Genomic DNA, 21,853 nt, shown 5'->3' with positions numbered 1-21,853 from the left:
CCCTGAGATTATTAACTCATTACACCCACCTTACAGGAAATAATTTTATTAATACATTTAGTGAAGAGATGCTTCTGTTTTCCATTCTCAAGTAAATTTTCCTAAACAAAGTTTGTGAATCCTGTAAAATCTTTGGTCTAGCATTTATTTGATGTTCATTTAACCTTGTCAGTATAAGATCTTCATTTCAGTTGTCAAACAAAGCAAATCCCACTGAAGTGTGCAAGCAACATAACACTCTTGTGTCATCCTACAGATAAGAATGTGACAAACTGCTGTTCTTGGTCACCAGCATGAGCCTGTAAGAAGAACAAGTGAAATACACTCAGCACCTTGGTCTGTACACTTAAACTTGTAGTACCCCAACACCCATTTATTTTTTACATTTATTTCTTTTGCAAATGGTCGTACAACATAGTTCACAAAATCACAATATGTTTCTACATGAGTGTTTACTGTCACTGTAATATTAAAAAAAATCAGTATACTGTATGTAATCTCTAGATTATTCACTTCCTTTGAAATAATTAGATTTTCTTTGATTTTCAGTGAGCTGTAAACACAAACACAATTAAATTTTATATATCTCACCTTTAGTTTCATTTATTATAAATGTCTAAGAAGTGTATGTGTATGTGTATGTGTTTTTCATGTCCCAGGGGTTGATTTTCATCAAAACGAACAGATTTAAACTTTTATCTACATGTTATCCGAGGGTCCCGTTAAAACTGAATTGTAAACTTTTTTTACGAGGCCTTCATCATTTATTTTTGGTGCTTTTCAAATGCCTTTTATATACAGATTTTTTACCTTGTCCCAGACCCAGACTTTCAATATCAAACTATGAAAATCCATTATAAAATACAAATTATTACATGTTTAAAAGTATGATAATCTAAACAATGAAATATATTCAGTCATACTTTGAGTTGGGGGATAAGGCAGGAAAACTTCTGGTTAGATATATATAACAGAGAGAGTTGAGGGCCTGGGTAGCTCAGCGAGTATTGATGCTGACTACCACCCCTGGAGTTGCGAGTTTGAATCCAGGGCGTGTTGAGTGACTCCAGCCAGGTCTCCTATGCAACCAAATTGGCCTGGTTGCTAGGGAGGGTAGAGTCCCATGGGGTAACCTTCTCTTGGTATATAATGTGGTTCGCTCTCGGTGGGTCACGTGGTGAGTTGGGCGTGGATGACGCGGAGAATAGCGTAAGGCCTCCACACGTGCCGTGTCTCAGCGGTAACGCACTCAACAAGCCACGTGATAAGATTGACGGTCTCAGATGAGGAGGAAACTGAGATTCGTCCTCCGCCACCCGGATTGAGGCGAGTCACTACACCACCACGAGGACTTAGAGCACATTGGGAATTGGGCATTCCAAATAGGGGAGAAAAAGGGGAGGAAAAAAAAAAAACAGAGAGAGAGTTTCTCTACCATTCCCTCAGTGAAATCTGCTGGTGTTTAAATTTTTACCTCAGTGTAAGACTTCTCAGTGGAAGGAGGCGAGAAGCAGATTTCCTGGTTCAGGTAAGCGTTTTATTCTCCTTACTACAGCAAATACACACGTTCAGGGCTCTTGCACTGTTCAATGATTAACTCTCAAAAATATACAAACTACTTCACAAAAATATACTCTTGAAATAATAAACTCATGGCTTCACAATTGGCTCTCTGGTGCCCAGGCTCTCTATCTCGTCTATCTGCTGTGTGGCTCTATTTATGCCGCTCTCCCCGTGCTCACTGAAATTAGAGACAGGTGTTAGACATAATTTAACTCAGATGTAAGCGCCCTTACTGCTTTCTCTCTCTCCGGAGAGATGCTTGACCACACCCCCGCTGCCACATATCCCCACCGCCCGACTCAGGCCGGGGCGGCATCCGGCCTGCCTACCACTCCCCCCCCCCATTCCTGGAAAGGAAATCGGCGACAGCCATCTGCGCCCCCGGTCTGTGGACCACTTTGAACTTAAACGGCTGAAGAGCCAGATACCAACGGGTGATCCGGGCATTGGTATCTTTCATGCGGTGGAGCCACTGGAGTGGGGCGTGATCAGAACAGAGGGTGAATGCCCGCCCCAACAGGTAGTATCGGAGAGTGAGGACCGCCCACTTGATGGCGAGACACTCCTTTTCCACGGTGCTGTACTTAGTTTCCTTCAACGAGAGCTTACGGCTAATGTACAGCACCGGGCGCTCCTCCCCCTCCACCACCTGCGAGAGCACGGCCCCCAGCCCCCTGTCTGAAGCATCTGTCTGTAAAACAAAAGGGAGAGAGAAGTCAGGTGAATGTAAAAGCGGCCCCCCGCAAAGTGCGGCTGCGTAAGCTGAATGCGGTCTGAGGATTCGGTCCATGAGACGCTGAAACGTAGCCAGGGCCCCAAACAAACCGAACGGAAGTGTCACAAATTGGTGTAACCCAAACAGTGTGGAGAAGGTGGTTTTCTCACGGGAAATTGGTGTTAAGGGGATCTGCCAATAACCCTTCGTCAAATCCAATGTCGAATAAAAACGAGCAGTGCCCAACCGATCGAGCAACTCATCAACACGAGGCATTGGATACCCATCAAATTTAGACACCGCGTTGACTTTTCTATAATCCACACAGAACCGTACAGACCCGTCGCTCTTAGGCACTAGAACAACTGGGCTGGACCAATCGCTGTGGGATTCTTCTATTACCCCCATATCGAGCATTGCATCCAATTCTTCCCGAACGATTTTCTTCTTGTGTTCAGGTAAACGATAGGGGCGACTACGTACCACGACCCATGGCTCGGTCTCAATGTGGTGATGGATGAGGTTTGTACGTCCCGGTAGAGGGAAGAACACATCCATGCAACCTAGCAACCTCTGTGAGTTGACTCGGTGAGAGGTGGTCTCCGCAAATGACCGGGGTGAACTGTTTATGTTTTGAACTCACCTCCGGTCCGAGCTCCGCCTTCTCGGGAACTACCGTAGCCAACGTCACGGGAACCGCCTCCCTCCACAATTTCAGGAGATTGAGGTGGTATATTTGACGTGCACCCCCTCTATCAGTTCGTTTAACCTCATAATCGAGATCTCCCACTCGTCATGTGACCTCAAAGGGTCCTTGCCACTTGGCGAGTAATTTAGAGCTCGATGTGGGAAGCAATAAAAGCACTTTATCTCCCGGTGCAATTCCCTTAGCTGAGTTCCCCTGTCATACAGTCGGCGCTGTCGTTCTTGAGCTTGGAGCAAATTCTCCTATGTTAGCTGCCCCAAAGTGTGGAGTTTTGCTCTAAGATCAAGAACTTACTGAATTTCATTTTTACTGTTTGAAGGTCCCTCCTCCCAGGCCTCTCGCTATACATCAAGAACACCGAATAGGCGTCGCCCATACAGCAGCTCGAATGGGGAGAAGCCAGTGGAGGCTTGCGGGACCTCTCGTACTGCAAATAACAGGGGGTCGAGCCATTTATCCCAATTTCTAGCATCGTCGTGCACGAACTTAGGAATCATGTTATTGAGGGTTTTATTAAATCGTTCCACCAGGCCATCCGTTTGAGGATGGTACATGCTGGTGCGAATCGATTTAATACTCAACAATTTGTACAGCTCGCGTAGTGTCCGTGACATAAACGTTGTGCCCTGATTGGTGAGGATTTCTTTCGGAATCCCCACCCGGGAGATTATTTTGAAGAGTGCCTCCGCAACACTGCGTTCTGAGATGTTGCGAAGAGGCACTGCTTCCGGATATCGCGTTGCATAGTCCACTAGGACCAATACAAAGCGATGTCCGCGTGCTGACTGTTCTAATGGCCCGACGAGGTCCATTCCAATTCTCTCAAAGGGGACCTCGATCAGAGGAAGAGGGTGCAATGGCGCTTTTGGGGTGGCCGGTGGGTTAACCAGCTGGCATTCGCGGCATGCCGCACACCACCTGCGGACATCGCCGCCAATGCCCGGCTAATAGAAACGGGCTATTAGACGGTTCAGTGTCTTCCTTTCTCCTAAGTGACCCGCCATGGGATTATAATGAGCCGCCTGGAATACCATTTCACGACGGCTCCTTGGAATCAAAAGTTGGGTTGTATCTTCTTTAGTCTGAGTGTCCTGTGTCACTCTATACAACCGCTCATTTATTATTGCAAAATAGGGGTATGAAAGGGTGATGTCAGGCTGGAGTCGTTGACTCTCACTTGGTCGAAGGCATGTTTGAGGGTTTCATCTTGTGACTGCTCCAAAGGGAAATCCCTCTCAGGGAATTCCCTGAGAAGGGGAGGGACTGCAGCCTCTCCCCCTCTCTCGTCATTATGACGTGGAGCTGTCGAGGACGGCCCCGGCTCCGCCTCCCCTGCCAGAGCATTGCACATTGCACATCTCCCCAACTTCATACAGGACCCATCCACGCAAATTCCCTTTAATAAAACTCTAAAATCAGGCCAATCAGTCCCCAAAATCAGCGGATGAGTGAGGCGGGAACTAACCGCGGCCTCCACTCTATGCTTTTTCCCCCGGAATTTAATCGTCAGGGTCACCACCGGATACTTGTGAATATCCCTGTGCACACATTTCACCCTCACCGTTTTAGTTGTGTCCAATGCCTCAGGTTGAACCAAGCGTTGGTGGATAGTGGTTTGATTACACCCGGTGTCCACCAACGCTTGGTGAGTACCCCCCTTGACACTTACCGGTATCCTGTACGCTCCGGCTCAGTCGGGGGCAGCCTGGGGGAGGTCAGAGACCCGCACCACCGTCCCCAGCTCCATCAGAGGGCACTGGCCCAGGCGCTACGCCCGCACTTGCGTCGGTGGGCGCCCCCCCTTGAGGGGGAGAGCGGTGGGGCATCGGGATAGGGGTAGGTGTCGGCTCCCACACCCGGGGAACTGGTCTCAGTGGCTGAAGTCCTCCTCGTCTGCGTGGGGCAGGAACGGGACCTGGAGAGAGAGCAGAACGAGAGGAGATAGGGGAGGGGAATGAGACAGGGGGAAGAAAGAGAGAGAGAGAGGGAGGGCTCTTCCGCCCCTCAGGATCGCCGCCATGTGGTCCTCCGCAAGCCGGATGGCTTCCTCCAGCGACGCCGGGTGGTGGCACTGGACCCACTCCGCCGTCCCTTTTGGCAGTTGATGTACTAATTGCTCCAGTACCACCTGGTCGATGATCCCGTCAACACCGCGGTCCCCCGCTAGCAACCATCTTCGGCAGGCGTCGCAGAGCCGTTGGGCGAAGGCAAACGGGCGGTCGGAGTTCTCCAGGTTCAGGCTCCGGAAGAGCTGACGACTTTCTTCCGGACTCCGACCAACCCGTTGCAGGATGGCTTTCTTTAAGTCTCCGTAGGCCAGGAGGCTCGTCGCTGGTAGTTGTTGAGCTGCGAGCTGGGCTTCCCCGGACAGCAGCGGTATGAGTCGGGCCGCCCACTGGCCGAGCGGCCAGCCCCAGATCTCGGCGGTGCACTCGAAGAGATCCAGGAACAACTCTGTGTCGTCCGCCACCCCCATCTTCTGTAACGCAGGTGGGGGTAACGGCATTTGGGTGTCCGGCTGGGGATGCCTCCTGGCTAAGGAGGCATCGCCTGTCGGTCTTCTGCTTGAGCGCGCATGAGCTCCACAAACCGGCGGTCTTGATCTTGCTGGAGCTCAAGCAGGGATTGCTGGTGGCTCCAATGCAAGCCAGCGAGGGTTTGGAGGATCTCAGCCAACTGGGAGGACCCTACAGGGCGACTTCCATCCATCTTCAAACTTTTTCCCGGGTTTTGGCACCAGTGTAAGTCTTTTCAGTGGAAAGAAGAGGCGAGAAGCAGATTTCCTGGTTAGAGTCAGGAGTTGGCAAACCTGGCATCCAATTAAGGAAACACGATTGGAGGTGTAATTTAGACCTACTTTGACTTATAAAAATCACTCAAACATTTTGAGTTTGCAATTCACAAGAAGCATCTGCTGACGTGGACCTTGCGTCGCAAAAAAGAGATCTCAGAAAACCTATGGTCAAGAATTGTTGCTTTGCATAAAGCTGGAAAGGGTTACAAAGTTATCTTGAAGAGTTTAGATATTCATCTGTCCACAGTTAGACAAACTGTCTATAAATGGAGATGATTTAGTACTGTGGCTACTCTCCCTAGAAGTGGCCGTCCAGCCAAGATGACTCAAAGGGCACACTGCAGAATGCTCATTGAGGTAAAAAAGAACCCTAGAGTGACAGCTAAAGATTTGAGGAATCATTGGAACTGGTTCACATCTCTGTTCATGAGTACAGAAAACATTAAACAGGCATGGTGTCCATGGAAGCTGCTGCTTTCCAACAAAAACATTGCTGCACACCTGAAGTTTTCCAAAGACCACCTTGACACTTCACAGTGCTACTGGGAAAATGTTTTGTGGACTGATGAAACTAAGGTTGAATTGTTTGTGAAGAACACACAGCACTTTCATATAGTGTAAAAAGGGCACCGCAGACCAATATGAAAACATTATCCCAGCGGTGAAGTATGGTCGAGGAAGCATCATGATTTGGGGCTGATTCGGGCCTGGGCTACTTGCCATCATTGAGGGAAAAATGAATTACCACGTTTATCAAGATATCCTGCAGGATAATTTCAGGGTGGCTGTGCACCAGCTGAAGCTCAGTAGAAGTTAGATGATGCAGCAGGACAATGACCCTAAACATTGAAGTAAATCCACTACCAGTTATTAAATCCAAGAGTTCACTTTTTCCACTGCAATGTGAATGATTAACGGGATGTGTTCAATAAATACATAAAATATCACATTGTATGACTACTTAATGCAGAAAACCAGCTAATTCCAAATGATTCACATACTTTTCCTTGCCAATTGTAATGAGGTTCAGGAATGAGGAAGTGGGAGACGGCGATTCCAACTCAGGAATGTCACTCTTTTATTCACAAAAATAAACACATTCGATTAAAGCACAACGGTGAAGCTTCAATTCACACACTCAAAAGTTGCAACACGGCAGCGGCCAACACACGAGCAGCTTCTCAGCTGGGCTCTCTCATTCGACTGCCGCTGTCTCCTCTCTTTAAAAGCCCCCATCATTCCTCACTGAAACACAAGACAGGTGTTAAGCACAGGTGGAAATCATTCACCACTCATCTCCCTGCTTCACTCTCCACAGCACGGCGCTCAGCCACACCTCTGCCTCCACACCAATATATATGAAAACATGGCCGTAGCAAAGATTTCTGGGCCCCCTGACTGTTTATTGCTCTGGGCAATCTGGGCAACAAATCTGAATTTGTTGTGGGCCCCTAGAATCATTACCACCTTTCACCCCACTAGCTTCGGCCCTGTAAGAAAATATAGAGCTGCCTTAATGTTTTACGAATGGGGCCCTTGCAAAGGGATCATCATATCTGGGGGTCTTTGGTGTTTTTTAAAAAAAAAACCCTCTGCTTTAGATTATTCACTGTATTCTTAGAAATGGCTGTTTTCTTCTTCTTTGCTATTAAATGTAAGTTGATTTTCCAAAATTATACACACACATCAATATTTGCTATGTAACTAATATTTACTACCATGTACCATAAGCTGCAAAACAGGCCTGCTTCTCAGATTTGCACTGTATATGAGTGTCAATTCTAAAGAAACGTGATACACAAAGTATTGTTTTGTCCACTGGTTGTGTAAAACCACACTTTTTAAATAAAATGAAATGAAAGCTGAAGATGTCACATGAATTGGTGCTCTCTATATATAATATACAAAAGGGATGTTCTGTCTCACTTACCCAAAAGGAGCATGAGGCTGATTCATGGAGACCCTGTACCAGACTAGTGGGAGTCTTGTGTGAAGACTGCTGCTTGCTGAGTGTTCAGAGCGGATTGTGAAATTGTGTGGTCTCCCTTTCCAGTATGCAGGCCTGTCCCTTTAATGGGAAAGCAGAACCTCTGAAAAAAGAAAGAGAAAAACATTAAACTATTCTATGCCCTGTTTGTAAAATGCATTTTTAAAAAAAAAAAAAAATGTTATGTTAACCTTCCTTATTTAAACCAGATTATTCTAATTTGCTTTGTGCCAAACCAATACACAGCAACAAAGACAATGAGCCAGAAAGACAACTTAAAACGTATCTCTAATGGTTATGCCAGCGGAAGACGGGTTGTTTTTTTCTTGTTGTCTTTTCATGGTTGTGGGTGGGTGCATTGAGAGGAAGTAATCACCCAGAATCTGTGTCTGTCTGTGTGTGTGTGTGTGTGTGTGTGTGTGTACGTGTGCAAAAGTGTCACACAGCTCAAGGTGTTCAGTCGACATGTTTTTAAAGCATTTAACAAATTATCTTTTAGTTTTGACTTTAATTTATCTTTTAACAGATTCAGGTAAGAGACTTCAATTCTAATTGTATCAGTTCACTTTTATTTCAATGAAAAATATTCCATATAATGTCTGTTGTCGTTACTGTGTGTGTTTTAATAACCCATAGTTTTACAATCAATACTCTCAAAAATAATTCTATGTTTGATTTTCAATGTGACTAATATCAGAGCTCCCAGTGATGCATAGAATGGCCTCAAAAGTTAGTTTTTTAACAATTTAAAAAAATCATAGATAACACTTTACAATAAGGTTCCATTTGTTAACATGAACTAACAATTAATACTTTTATTGATCGTAATGTTAATTTCAGCATATAGTAATACATATTTAAAATCAAAAGTTGTATTTGTTAACATCAGTCAATACAGTATGAGCTAACAATGAACATCTGTATTTGTATTACATTTTTGCTTGTGACTTAAATTTCTATCACACTGAAATTTGTCTCACCCCACAGGTGCTGTGAATGTTATCAGAGGGAATACTGCAAATCTGTCCTGCCACTCAATTTTGAATGATAGTGACAGAGTTTCTGTAGATTGGATAAAAAATAACAGCACAACTATTTGTAAATATATTTCAATTGACTACAAAGAGAGAACTGACTCAGGATTTTGCAAACCTCATTTTTCATTGAATAAAAAGTATTTATTTCTAAGCATAGATAATGTTCAGCTCAGTGACGCTGGTAATTACACCTGTAAAACAGTGAAAATAATTCCACCACCAACAACTGAGTACATCTCATACGTGATACTTCATGTTGAAGGTGATTGTAGCAGTCATACATTATTTCCTTATTCAGCCATTTGAATTTCCTTCCTTTTGAATACATTAGCTGTCAATAATAGACTACATTAATACACAGTGCTATTGGAATCATATCATCTGCTGTTGTGGTGACAGTTTAACCCAGTGTGAATACTGAAATTCATTTTGGTACATCCAGGTCTCTCACTGCAGCGACTGAACAGCAGTAATGCCACCTGTGTCCATCTGCTCTGCTCTTTGGAGGGTCTGAATCCTGCACAGGTGAACTTCACCTGGAGCAAAGAAGGTCAAAATATATATCATCCATCCACCTCTTCTGATATGAGCAGTGAGCTGCATCTGTGTAAACCAGCGTGGAGAGAAGGAGACACAATCACCTGTAATGCCATTTACTTGAGCACCAAAACACTTTACAACCAAAGTATAGAGCTCACAAGTGCTGTCACAGGTGGGTCATTTAAACTTCATGATGTTTCATTCAATCAGTTACATTAAAAGTAGGGTACAACAGGGCTAAAGGCCCCCCAGTGTAAAATGCTACTTTCATTTTATTTTCTCCCATACACTAAATAGCAGCTAAAACTTCTACAGTACTTTCCTAAACACCTGTTTGTCACTTTACACTGCAAAATATTCCTGATCCATGAGATTATTGTGTGCGATGTCTAAAGTTCAATTTTGAGGTAATTTTACCTAATTTTTAATATGTTTTAAAATGTTGCAAATATATGTTGCTAATGAAAATCCCTGAAATGTTCATATTTATTAATTTATCACAGTTTTGTTCAAGGTGATTAAAGCAAAAGTTTTTTTAAAACTGTCCAATAAGTGAAAGGGTAAAAAGCCTTTTCTTAAGTGGGGCGAATAAAATTGTTACTAAAAATGTTCAAAGTGGGTTTACCTTGACTCACGGGCATAGATTTGGCTTGAACATTGAGGGGGTTGCAGTGTGAAGCATTTATATGTTTCCACTGATCATGGTATAAAAGCAACTGCTTGTTTTGAGTATTGGAGGGGTTACCCCCCCCCCCCCATTCCTCCACGGAATCTATGCCCCTGCATTGACTGATCACTCTATACAACCGCTCATTTATTATTGCAAAATAGGGGTATGAAAGGGTGATGTCAGGCTGGAGTCATTGACTCTCACTTGGTTGAAGGCGTGTTTGAGGGTTTCGTCTCGTAACTGCTCCAAAGGGAAATCCCTCTCAGGGAATTCCCTGAGAAGGGGAGGGGCTGCAGCCTTTTCCCCCCTCTCGTCATTATGACGTGGAGCTGTCGAGGATGGCCCCGGCTCCGCCTCCCCTGCCAGAGCATCGCACATTGCACATCTCCCTAACTTCATACAGGACCCATCCACGCAAATTCCCTTTAATAAAACTCTAAAATCAGGCCAATCAGTCCCCAAAATCAGCGGATGGGTGAGGCGGGAACTAACCGTGGCCTCCACTCTATGCTTTTTCCCCCGGAATTTAATCGTCAGGGTCACCACCGGATACTTGTGAATATCCCCGTGCACACATTTCACCCTCACCGTTTTAGTTGTGTCCAATGCCTCGGGTTGAACCAAGTGTTGGTGGATAGTGGTTTGATTACACCCGGTGTCCATAAAACGCTTGGTGAGTACCCCCCTTGACACTTACCGGTATCCTGTACGCTCCAGCTCAGTCGGGGGCAGCCTGGGGGAGGTCAGAGACCCGCACCACCATCCCCAGCTCCATCAGAGGGCACTGGCCCAGGCGCTACGCCCGCACTTGCGTCGGTGGGCGCCCCCCCTTGAGGGGGAGAGCGGTGGGGCATCGGGATAGGGGTAGGTGTCGGCTCCCACACCCGGGGAACTGGTCTCAGTGGCTGAAGTCCTCCTCGTCTGCGTGGGGCAGGAACGGGACCTGGAGAGAGAGCAGAACGAGAGGAGATAGGGGAGGGGAATGAGACAGGGGGAAGAAAGAGAGAGAGAGAGGGAGGGCTCTTCCGCCCCTCAGGATCGCCGCCATGTGGTCCTCCGCAAGCCGGATGGCTTCCTCCAGCGACGCCGGGTGGTGGCACTGGACCCACTCCGCCGTCCCTTTTGGCAGTTGATGTACTAATTGCTCCAGTACCACCTGGTCGATGATCCCGTCAACACCGCGGTCCCCCGCTAGCAACCATCTTCGGCAGGCGTCGCAGAGCCGTTGGGCGAAGGCAAACGGGCGGTCGGAGTTCTCCAGGTTCAGGCTCCGGAAGAGCTGACGACTTTCTTCCGGACTCCGACCAACCCGTTGCAGGATGGCTTTCTTTAAGTCTCCGTAGGCCAGGAGGCTCGTCGCTGGTAGTTGTTGAGCTGCGAGCTGGGCTTCCCCGGACAGCAGCGGTATGAGTCGGGCCGCCCACTGGCCGAGCGGCCAGCCCCAGATCTCGGCGGTGCACTCGAAGAGATCCAGGAACAACTCTGTGTCGTCCGCCACCCCCATCTTCTGTAACGCAGGTGGGGGTAACGGCATTTGGGTGTCCAGCTGGGGATGCCTCCTGGCTAAGGAGGCATCGCCTGTCGGTCTTCTGCTTGAGCGCGCATGAGCTCCACAAACCGGCGGTCTTGATCTTGCTGGAGCTCAAGCAGGGATTGCTGGTGGCTCCAATGCAAGCCAGCGAGGGTTTGGAGGATCTCAGCCAACTGGGAGGACCCTACAGGGCGACTTCCATCCATCTTCAAACTTTTTCCCGGGTTTTGGCACCAGTGTAAGTCTTTTCAGTGGAAAGAAGAGGCGAGAAGCAGATTTCCTGGTTAGAGTCAGGAGTTGGCAAACCTGGCATCCAATTAAGGAAACACGATTGGAGGTGTAATTTAGACCTACTTTGACTTATAAAAATCACTCAAACATTTTGAGTTTGCAATTCACAAGAAGCATCTGCTGACGTGGACCTTGCGTCGCAAAAAAGAGATCTCAGAAAACCTATGGTCAAGAATTGTTGCTTTGCATAAAGCTGGAAAGGGTTACAAAGTTATCTTGAAGAGTTTAGATATTCATCTGTCCACAGTTAGACAAACTGTCTATAAATGGAGATGATTTAGTACTGTGGCTACTCTCCCTAGAAGTGGCCGTCCAGCCAAGATGACTCAAAGGGCACACTGCAGAATGCTCATTGAGGTAAAAAAGAACCCTAGAGTGACAGCTAAAGATTTGAGGAATCATTGGAACTGGTTCACATCTCTGTTCATGAGTACAGAAAACATTAAACAGGCATGGTGTCCATGGAAGCTGCTGCTTTCCAACAAAAACATTGCTGCACACCTGAAGTTTTCCAAAGACCACCTTGACACTCCACAGTGCTACTGGGAAAATGTTTTGTGGACTGATGAAACTAAGGTTGAATTGTTTGTGAAGAACACACAGCACTTTCATATAGTGTAAAAAGGGCACCGCAGACCAATATGAAAACATTATCCCAGCGGTGAAGTATGGTCGAGGAAGCATCATGATTTGGGGCTGATTCGGGCCTGGGCTACTTGCCATCATTGAGGGAAAAATGAATTACCACGTTTATCAAGATATCCTGCAGGATAATTTCAGGGTGGCTGTGCACCAGCTGAAGCTCAGTAGAAGTTAGATGATGCAGCAGGACAATGACCCTAAACATTGAAGTAAATCCACTACCAGTTATTAAATCCAAGAGTTCACTTTTTCCACTGCAATGTGAATGATTAACGGGATGTGTTCAATAAATACATAAAATATCACATTGTATGACTACTTAATGCAGAAAACCAGCTAATTCCAAATGATTCACATACTTTTCCTTGCCAATTGTAATGAGGTTCAGGAATGAGGAAGTGGGAGACGGCGATTCCAACTCAGGAATGTCACTCTTTTATTCACAAAAATAAACACATTCGATTAAAGCACAACGGTGAAGCTTCAATTCACACACTCAAAAGTTGCAACACGGCAGCGGCCAACACACGAGCAGCTTCTCAGCTGGGCTCTCTCATTCGACTGCCGCTGTCTCCTCTCTTTAAAAGCCCCCATCATTCCTCACTGAAACACAAGACAGGTGTTAAGCACAGGTGGAAATCATTCACCACTCATCTCCCTGCTTCACTCTCCACAGCACGGCGCTCAGCCACACCTCTGCCTCCACACCAATATATATGAAAACATGGCCGTAGCAAAGATTTCTGGGCCCCCTGACTGTTTATTGCTCTGGGCAATCTGGGCAACAAATCTGAATTTGTTGTGGGCCCCTAGAATCATTACCACCTTTCACCCCACTAGCTTCGGCCCTGTAAGAAAATATAGAGCTGCCTTAATGTTTTACGAATGGGGCCCTTGCAAAGGGATCATCATATCTGGGGGTCTTTGGTGTTTTTTAAAAAAAAAACCCTCTGCTTTAGATTATTCACTGTATTCTTAGAAATGGCTGTTTTCTTCTTCTTTGCTATTAAATGTAAGTTGATTTTCCAAAATTATACACACACATCAATATTTGCTATGTAACTAATATTTACTACCATGTACCATAAGCTGCAAAACAGGCCTGCTTCTCAGATTTGCACTGTATATGAGTGTCAATTCTAAAGAAACGTGATACACAAAGTATTGTTTTGTCCACTGGTTGTGTAAAACCACACTTTTTAAATAAAATGAAATGAAAGCTGAAGATGTCACATGAATTGGTGCTCTCTATATATACAGGTGCATCTCAATAAATTAGAATGTCATGGAAAAGTTCATTTATTTCAGTAATTCAACACAAATTGTGAAACTCGTGTATTAAATAAATTCAGTGCACACAGACTGAAGTAGTTTAAGTCTTTGGTTCTTTTAATTGTGATGATTTTGCTCACATTTAACAAAAACCCACCAATTCACTATCTCAAAAAATTAGAATACATCATAAGACCAATAAAAAAAACATTTGTAGTGAATTGTTGGCCTTCTGGAAAGTATGTTCATTTACTGTATATGTACTCAATACTTGGTAGGGGCTCCTTTTGCTTTAATTACTGCCTCAATTCGGTGTGGCATGGAGGTGATCAGTTTGTGGCACTGCTGAGGTGGTATGGAAGCCCAGGTTTCTTTGACAGGGGCCTTCAGCTCATCTGCATTTTTTGGTCTCTTGTTTCTCATTTTCCTCTTGACAATACCCCATAGATTCTCTATGGGGTTCAGGTCTGGGGAGTTTGCTGGCCAGTCAAGCACACCAACACCATGGTCATTTAACCAACTTTTGGTGCTTTTGGCAGTGTGGGCAGGTGCCAAATCCTGCTGGAAAATGAAATCAGCATCTTTAAAAAGCTGGTCAGCAGAAGGAAGCATGAAGTGCTCCAGAATTTCTTGGTAAACGGGTGCAGTGACTTTGGTTTTCAAAAAACACAATGGACCAACACCATGAGATGACATTGCACCCCAAATCATCACAGACTGTGGAAATTTAACACTGGACTTCAAGCAACTTGGGCTATGAGCTTCTCCACCCTTCCTCCAGACTCTAGGACCTTGGTTTCCAAATGAAATACAAAACTTGCTCTCATCTGAAAAGAGGACTTTGGACCACTGGGCAACAGTCCAGTTTTTCTTCTCCTTAGCCCAGGTAAGACGCCTCTGATGTTGTCTGTGGTTCAGGAGTGGCTTAACAAGAGGAATACGACAACTGTAGCCAAATTTCTTGACATGTCTGTGTGTGGTTGATGCCTTGACCCCAGCCTCAGTCCATTCCTTGTGAAGTTCACCCAAAATCTTGAATCGATTTTGCTTGACAATCCTCATAAGGCTGCGGTTCTCTCGGTTGGTTGTGCATCTTTTTCTTCCACACTTTTTCCTTCCACTCAACTTTCTGTTTACATGCTTGGATACAGCACTCTGTGAACAGCCAGCTTCTTTGGCAATGAATGTTTGTGGCTTACCCTCCTTGTGAAGGGTGTCAATGATTGTCTTCTGGACAACTGTCAGATCAGCAGTCTTCCCCATGATTGTGTAGCCTAGTGAACCAAACTGAGAGACCATTTTGAAGGCTCAGGAAACCTTTGCAGGTGTTTTGAGTTGATTAGCTGATTGGCATGTCACCATATTCTAATTTTTTGAGATAGTGAATTGGTGGGTTTTTGTTAAATGTGAGCCAAAATCATCACAATTAAAAGAACCAAAGACTTAAACTACTTCAGTCTGTGTGCATTGAATTTATTTAATACACGAGTTTCACAATTTGAGTTGAATTACTGAAATAAATGAACTTTTCCACGACATTCTAATTTATTGAGATGCACCTGTAATATACAAAAGGGATGTTCTGTCTCACTTACCCAAAAGGAGCATGAGGCTGATTCATGGAGACCCTGTACCAGACTAGTGGGAGTCTTGTGTGAAGACTGCTGCTTGCTGAGTGTTCAGAGCGGATTGTGAAATTGTGTGGTCTCCCTTTCCAGTATGCAGGCCTGTCCCTTTAATGGGAAAGCAGAACCTCTGAAAAAAGAAAGAGAAAAACATTAAACTATTCTATGCCCTGTTTGTAAAATGCATTTTTAAAAAAAAAAAAAATGTTATGTTAACCTTCCTTATTTAAACCAGATTATTCTAATTTGCTTTGTGCCAAACCAATACACAGCAACAAAGACAATGAGCCAGAAAGACAACTTAAAACGTATCTCTAATGGTTATGCCAGCGGAAGACGGGTTGTTTTTTTCTTGTTGTCTTTTCATGGTTGTGGGTGGGTGCATTGAGAGGAAGTAATCACCCAGAATCTGTGTCTGTGTGTGTGTGTGTGTGTGTGTGTGTACGTGTGCAAAAGTGTCACACAGCTCAAGGTGTTCAGTCGACATGTTTTTAAAGCATTTAACAAATTATCTTTTAGTTTTGACTTTAATTTATCTTTTAACAGATTCAGGTAAGAGACTTCAATTCTAATTGTATCAGTTCACTTTTATTTCAATGAAAAATATTCCATATAATGTCTGTTGTCGTTACTGTGTGTGTTTTAATAACCCATAGTTTTACAATCAATACTCTCAAAAATAATTCTATGTTTGATTTTCAATGTGACTAATATCAGAGCTCCCAGTGATGCATAGAATGGCCTCAAAAGTTAGTTTTTTAACAATTTAAAAAAATCATAGATAACACTTTACAATAAGGTTCCATTTGTTAACATGAACTAACAATTAATACTTTTATTGATCGTAATGTTAATTTCAGCATATAGTAATACATATTTAAAATCAAAAGTTGTATTTGTTAACATCAGTCAATACAGTATGAGCTAACAATGAACATCTGTATTTGTATTACATTTTTGCTTGTGACTTAAATTTCTATCACACTGAAATTTGTCTCACCCCACAGGTGCTGTGAATGTTATCAGAGGGAATACTGCAAATCTGTCCTGCCACTCAATTTTGAATGATAGTGACAGAGTTTCTGTAGATTGGATAAAAAATAACAGCACAACTATTTGTAAATATATTTCAATTGACTACAAAGAGAGAACTGACTCAGGATTTTGCAAACCTCATTTTTCATTGAATAAAAAGTATTTATTTCTAAGCATAGATAATGTTCAGCTCAGTGACGCTGGTAATTACACCTGTAAAACAGTGAAAATAATTCCACCACCAACAACTGAGTACATCTCATACGTGATACTTCATGTTGAAGGTGATTGTAGCAGTCATACATTATTTCCTTATTCAGCCATTTGAATTTCCTTCCTTTTGAATACATTAGCTGTCAATAATAGACTACATTAATACACAGTGCTATTGGAATCATATCATCTGCTGTTGTGGTGACAGTTTAACCCAGTGTGAATACTGAAATTCATTTTGGTACATCCAGGTCTCTCACTGCAGCGACTGAACAGCAGTAATGCCACCTGTGTCCATCTGCTCTGCTCTTTGGAGGGTCTGAATCCTGCACAGGTGAACTTCACCTGGAGCAAAGAAGGTCAAAATATATATCATCCATCCACCTCTTCTGATATGAGCAGTGAGCTGCATCTGTGTAAACCAGCGTGGAGAGAAGGAGACACAATCACCTGTAATGCCATTTACTTGAGCACCAAAACACTTTACAACCAAAGTATAGAGCTCACAAGTGCTGTCACAGGTGGGTCATTTAAACTTCATGATGTTTCATTCAATCAGTTACATTAAAAGTAGGGTACAACAGGGCTAAAGGCCCCCCAGTGTAAAATGCTACTTTCATTTTATTTTCTCCCATACACTAAATAGCAGCTAAAACTTCTACAGTACTTTCCTAAACACCTGTTTGTCACTTTACACTGCAAAATATTCCTGATCCATGAGATTATTGTGTGCGATGTCTAAAGTTCAATTTTGAGGTAATTTTACCTAATTTTTAATATGTTTTAAAATGTTGCAAATATATGTTGCTAATGAAAATCCCTGAAATGTTCATATTTATTAATTTATCACAGTTTTGTTCAAGGTGATTAAAGCAAAAGTTTTTTTAAAACTGTCCAATAAGTGAAAGGGTAAAAAGCCTTTTCTTAAGTGGGGCGAATAAAATTGTTACTAAAAATGTTCAAAGTGGGTTTACCTTGACTCACGGGCATAGATTTGGCTTGAACATTGAGGGGGTTGCAGTGTGAAGCATTTATATGTTTCCACTGATCATGGTATAAAAGCAACTGCTTGTTTTGAGTATTGGAGGGGTTACCCCCCCCCCCCCCCCCCCCCATTCCTCCACGGAATCTATGCCCCTGCATTGACTGATCCAATCACATTGGAGATTAATGTGTTTATAGAATACTTGTGATGTTATAAAATGCCAAATGGGTTGTAAATTAACAGGAAATCATGCACTTTTTTTCTGAAGTAGTTATTTTAAGTAATCATTATCTTGCTCTTTTAACATTATTTCCATTAGTTGACAAATTTTGCACTATAACTATTGCCCCTATATCTATACAATATCACTATCAAAGCTGCGCACGCAGACCTGAACACTTGGTACATAAAACACAATGACGAAACAACACAATGAAAGAACAATCAACAGATACTTTTTTTGATCATTACCAAGTAATTCTGAGTAGAAAATGAACTTCACACTTCACAAAAAAAGAAGTACAAATAAAATCAACAATAAAAATGGTGTAAACACAAGCTTCAAGAAGTAAAATGTACTTATTTTATTACCTGTGATATTTACTCAAATTAGCAAATAAATATGACAAGGTTTTCTTCTGTAGGATTCATACATGATGATGCATTGTAAAGCCAGCAAACAATCATAAATAATATTGACTTAAAAGCTACAGCATTCATTTATGTTTTATATGCAGAATTTACTTAATGTTTTCACGTTCACGCTTAAACTAACTTAATCCATGTAGAAAGTACTTAATCTTTTCTGCTTTATTTACTTCACCACAAAATATTTTTTTTCAGCAACATGCACCAGACAGACTGTTTTGCCACGTCTTGCTAATTTTTAAGCGTCTCATGCTATGGACACAGCATTTTTCCAGTTCGGATGAGAGGTGTTAACGTAGCAAAATCGATACTTATTAGTGTGTAAAGTAGGAGAGCCTTTGTGTGGTGCACTGACTTAAAATGCCACCAAAACCAAAACAACTCTTCCGTGGTCTGCTAGTGACTGCTAAATGAACTGGTTTTATTCAAGTCATTATTTAACATGAATACATTACGTTACATGTGTAGATTAGGAAGAAATAGCTCCTTAAGGTAACAATTGCAGGTTACAATTTTTTACAGCATGGACTCTGGTTTGTTTTTGTCTATGCTTGTTTAAACCTTGTTTCTGATGCACAGTTGAACTGTATGTTCACAGGAGGAGATCCTACTAGTAAGTCTTTCCTGCTGATAATCACATGCAGTGCTGTAGCAGGGATCATCTTCTGCCTGATCTTCACTACTGTTCTGTGCAAATGTAAAGGTGATTGTTTAACTCAAACAATTAAATAAATAAAACATGACAGCTCAAATTGCTTCAGTTTATACAACCCTGCTATAACAACAACAACAACAAAAAACACCTTAAACTATTTCTTAAACTGGTCTCCCAGCCTGTTCAGGCCGGTCTCTTGGCTGGTTTTAGAGGGGTTTTGAGACTTTTCAGCTGGCCAGACTGGGAGATCAGCTAGTTGACCAACTAAACCAACTGAAGACCAGATGTCCAGGCTGGGAGAACAGCTTAAACCAACTTAGACTTGGTTTAGGCAGTTTCTTTTTTTAGTAGTGAACACCTTTGCCTCCCACAGTGGAAACATGTAATTCTTAAAAAAGCTTATTTTTAATAACTGTGTAATGATAGAAACAGGAAATGAAGACATGAGGAGTCTTACTTCATTCATGTGTTGTGCAATGATGCAACTTAAGAAATAGTGAACTGATTAAAAAAGAAGCCCGGAATTCAGCGGAAACAAAGAAACAATCTCTCGCCCTCTGACCAAACACCTCTTCATAATGTACAAATTAGCATCCTTCCATACCTCCATTTCTGCTTTCTGTCACCATGTCATCCAAATCTTAAAGGGAAATCTCACTTTAAGTCCACTTTCTATTATTATTTAGTCACCCACATTTGTTCGAAACTCATATTGTATGCTGTTATTTTCTTCCATAAAACACAAACACACAGCTCTTTTCCATGTGGTGACAGAGGTTAAGTGGCTAATACTGAGTTACCACAGCCCTGAATAGCACACGTACAATACATCACTCAGACGTCTATTTGATGTGTGTGTTAACATCTGGAAGACATACATTTATAAGATGTATATCAATAAGTATGTCTCAGATGTCAGTAAGACATTCAGCAGACGTCTTTGAGACATTTAGAATGTTTGTAAATTCGATCTTTTTAAGACGTTTAGCAGATGTTAATTGGATTGTAATGCTTTCCAGATGAAAAGATCTAAAACAGACATCTTGGAGATGTACGTGTGCTATATGGGAGTTTTATTATTGTAACAACTGTAGTAATTAGTGTATTTAGGGACGGAAACTGTGGCTTATATGGTAAAATTGGGGAAGAATAGACCTCTAGTTGACAGTTGCACTTTCAGTAGTCAAAACGTGACTTAAACTGTTAATGTTCTATATGCTCTGAAAACTTCTCATTATTGGTCAACATATTCAAAACATTCCTTAACATTCCACTAGATGGCAACAGAAAGAAAACTTCCCTTAGTGTTTGCCAAAACACCATTGTTACTACAATAAAATAACTTTAGCCACCATTATCATTAAAAAAAGAAAGAGAGAAAGAAAGAAAGAAAGAAACCTCTCTACAAACCACACTTATTCAGAAGGCCTACTTAGGTTAATCTACATGTATATGAGATAATGTACAGTCAGGTGGTTATGATTGCAAAAAAACCCAAGACAGGGTGATTAGGTCTGGTTTCATCCTTAGTTCACCCAAAAATGAAAATTCTCTCATCACTTATTCACCCTCATGCAATCCCAGATGTGTATGACTTTATTTCTTCTGCTGAATACAAATGAAGATTTTTAGAAGAATATTTTAGCTCTGTAGGTCCATACAATGTAAGTGAATGGTGACCAGAACTTTGAAGCTCCAAAAAGCACATAAAGGCAGCATAAAAGTAATCTATAAGACCCCAGTTGTTTAATCCATGTCTTCTGAAGCGATATGTTAAGTGTGGGTGAGAAACAGATCAATATTTAATTCCTTTGTACAATAAATTTCAACTTTCACCTTCACATTCTTCTTCTTTTGTTTTTGGCAATTCACATTCACAGTGTATACTGCCACCTACTGGGCTGGGAGGATAATTTATAGTAAAAAAATGACTTAAATATTAATCTGTTTCTCACCCACACCTATCACATCACTTCTGAAGATATAGATTTAACCACTGGAGTCTTATGGATTACTTTTCTGCTGCCTTTATGTGAATTTTGGACCTTTGAAGTTCTGGCCACCATTCACTACAGAGCTGAAATATTCTTCTAAAAATCTTTGTTTGTATTCAGGAGAAGAAAGAAAATCATACACATCTGGGATGGCATGAGGGTGAGTAAATGATGAGAGAATTTTCATTTTTCGGTGAACTATCCCAAAAGAAATCCCTAAAAGGGATTTATTTTGTGAAAATGACTTTATAATGGTTTGGTATGATTCTATTTCTATGTTCTTTGTATTTATGTGTGACTCTCTCCCTTTCTGTTTGTCTGATCACGCTGGATTTGTCTAACTGGACGACTGTTTGATTCCGCAGCCAGAAAGAAAACAGATGAAAATGGAACGATTGTATTTAGCAATAAAATCTACGAGAACTTCAGTTTCGCCATGGCACGCCAGACTGCACAGGCCATTGAAAAACCACAGACTGAAGAGTGCATATATGAGAACTAACCTAATTCATACATAACATACAGTCATACTGAGCCTAAACTTGTTGCAAAGGCTATGCAATGTAGGCTAAACTGTGTGATTCTCTGGTGGTTTTCCTAAGATATCTGAAGGTGCTGCAAATCATTCTCACTGTATTGTTAAAAATGCTTTCTTTGAAAAAAGAATAGTATGCACTTTAAAAACAATCAGTATTTTTTTAGTTATTTTGTTCTCTTTGTATTCAAGCACTGTATAGGAGCACTAAACTAGTGTCATGAATTTGTGATTATGGGCAGGGACTTTACATCTGTTTTCTTAGCTAAAGTGCTACGCATTATTACAAACTCTCTTTGCAATTTTTGTAATATGACTTTTATTTTTGGTACAGTATTTGGACTAATTGTGCTGTAATGTTGTATTTACTTGTAAATAAATCACAAATGACATACAATTTTGAGCCTGTTGTGTC

At 42.4% G+C, this 21,853-nt stretch overlaps 2 protein-coding genes and 1 long non-coding RNA gene across 13 annotated transcripts in view; 2 read left to right on the top strand and 1 right to left on the bottom strand.

The window, feature by feature from the left end:
* The window catches only part of LOC127433788 (HMG box transcription factor BBX-like), a 54,637-nt gene extending 54,245 nt beyond the window's left edge, over positions 1-392 (top strand). For all 8 annotated transcript variants that reach the window (XM_051685996.1, XM_051685993.1, XM_051685997.1 and 5 more), the window contains one exon: positions 257-392. The gene's annotated coding sequence lies outside the window, so the exon portion shown is untranslated. The remainder of the gene's footprint in view (positions 1-256) is intronic.
* Positions 285-16,518, bottom strand: LOC127433798 (uncharacterized). The gene is made up of 7 exons (XR_007895933.1): positions 16,374-16,518; positions 15,344-15,503; positions 10,710-13,079; positions 8,746-9,405; positions 7,709-7,868; positions 6,780-7,023; positions 285-299 (listed from the first exon to the last, which is right to left on the bottom strand). It is a non-coding gene; the product is annotated as an uncharacterized LOC127433798 (long non-coding RNA).
* LOC127433792 (uncharacterized) lies at positions 7,875-21,835 on the top strand. 4 transcript variants are annotated; one of them, XM_051686009.1, is made up of 7 exons: positions 7,875-8,297; positions 8,753-8,863; positions 9,245-9,514; positions 16,381-16,692; positions 16,873-17,142; positions 18,853-18,957; positions 21,269-21,835. In XM_051686009.1, exons 1-7 carry the CDS (start codon positions 8,231-8,233, stop codon positions 21,403-21,405), a joined length of 1,272 nt encoding a protein of 423 aa, XP_051541969.1. In that variant the 5' UTR covers positions 7,875-8,230; the 3' UTR covers positions 21,406-21,835. The 4 variants fall into 4 exon arrangements, with proteins under 4 accessions (XP_051541969.1, XP_051541968.1, XP_051541967.1 ...); XM_051686008.1 differs by having other exon boundaries at positions 8,753-9,064; positions 16,381-16,491; XM_051686007.1 differs by having other exon boundaries at positions 8,753-9,064; positions 18,853-18,951.
* Positions 21,836-21,853: the final 18 nt, after the last annotated feature.

Source organism: Myxocyprinus asiaticus, chromosome 43 (genome assembly GCF_019703515.2).
Source record: "Myxocyprinus asiaticus isolate MX2 ecotype Aquarium Trade chromosome 43, UBuf_Myxa_2, whole genome shotgun sequence".
Classification (NCBI taxonomy): Eukaryota; Metazoa; Chordata; class Actinopteri; order Cypriniformes; family Catostomidae; genus Myxocyprinus; species Myxocyprinus asiaticus.
Note: the sequence above shows the minus strand (reverse complement) of the source record. Positions and strands in the feature narration are given on the sequence as shown.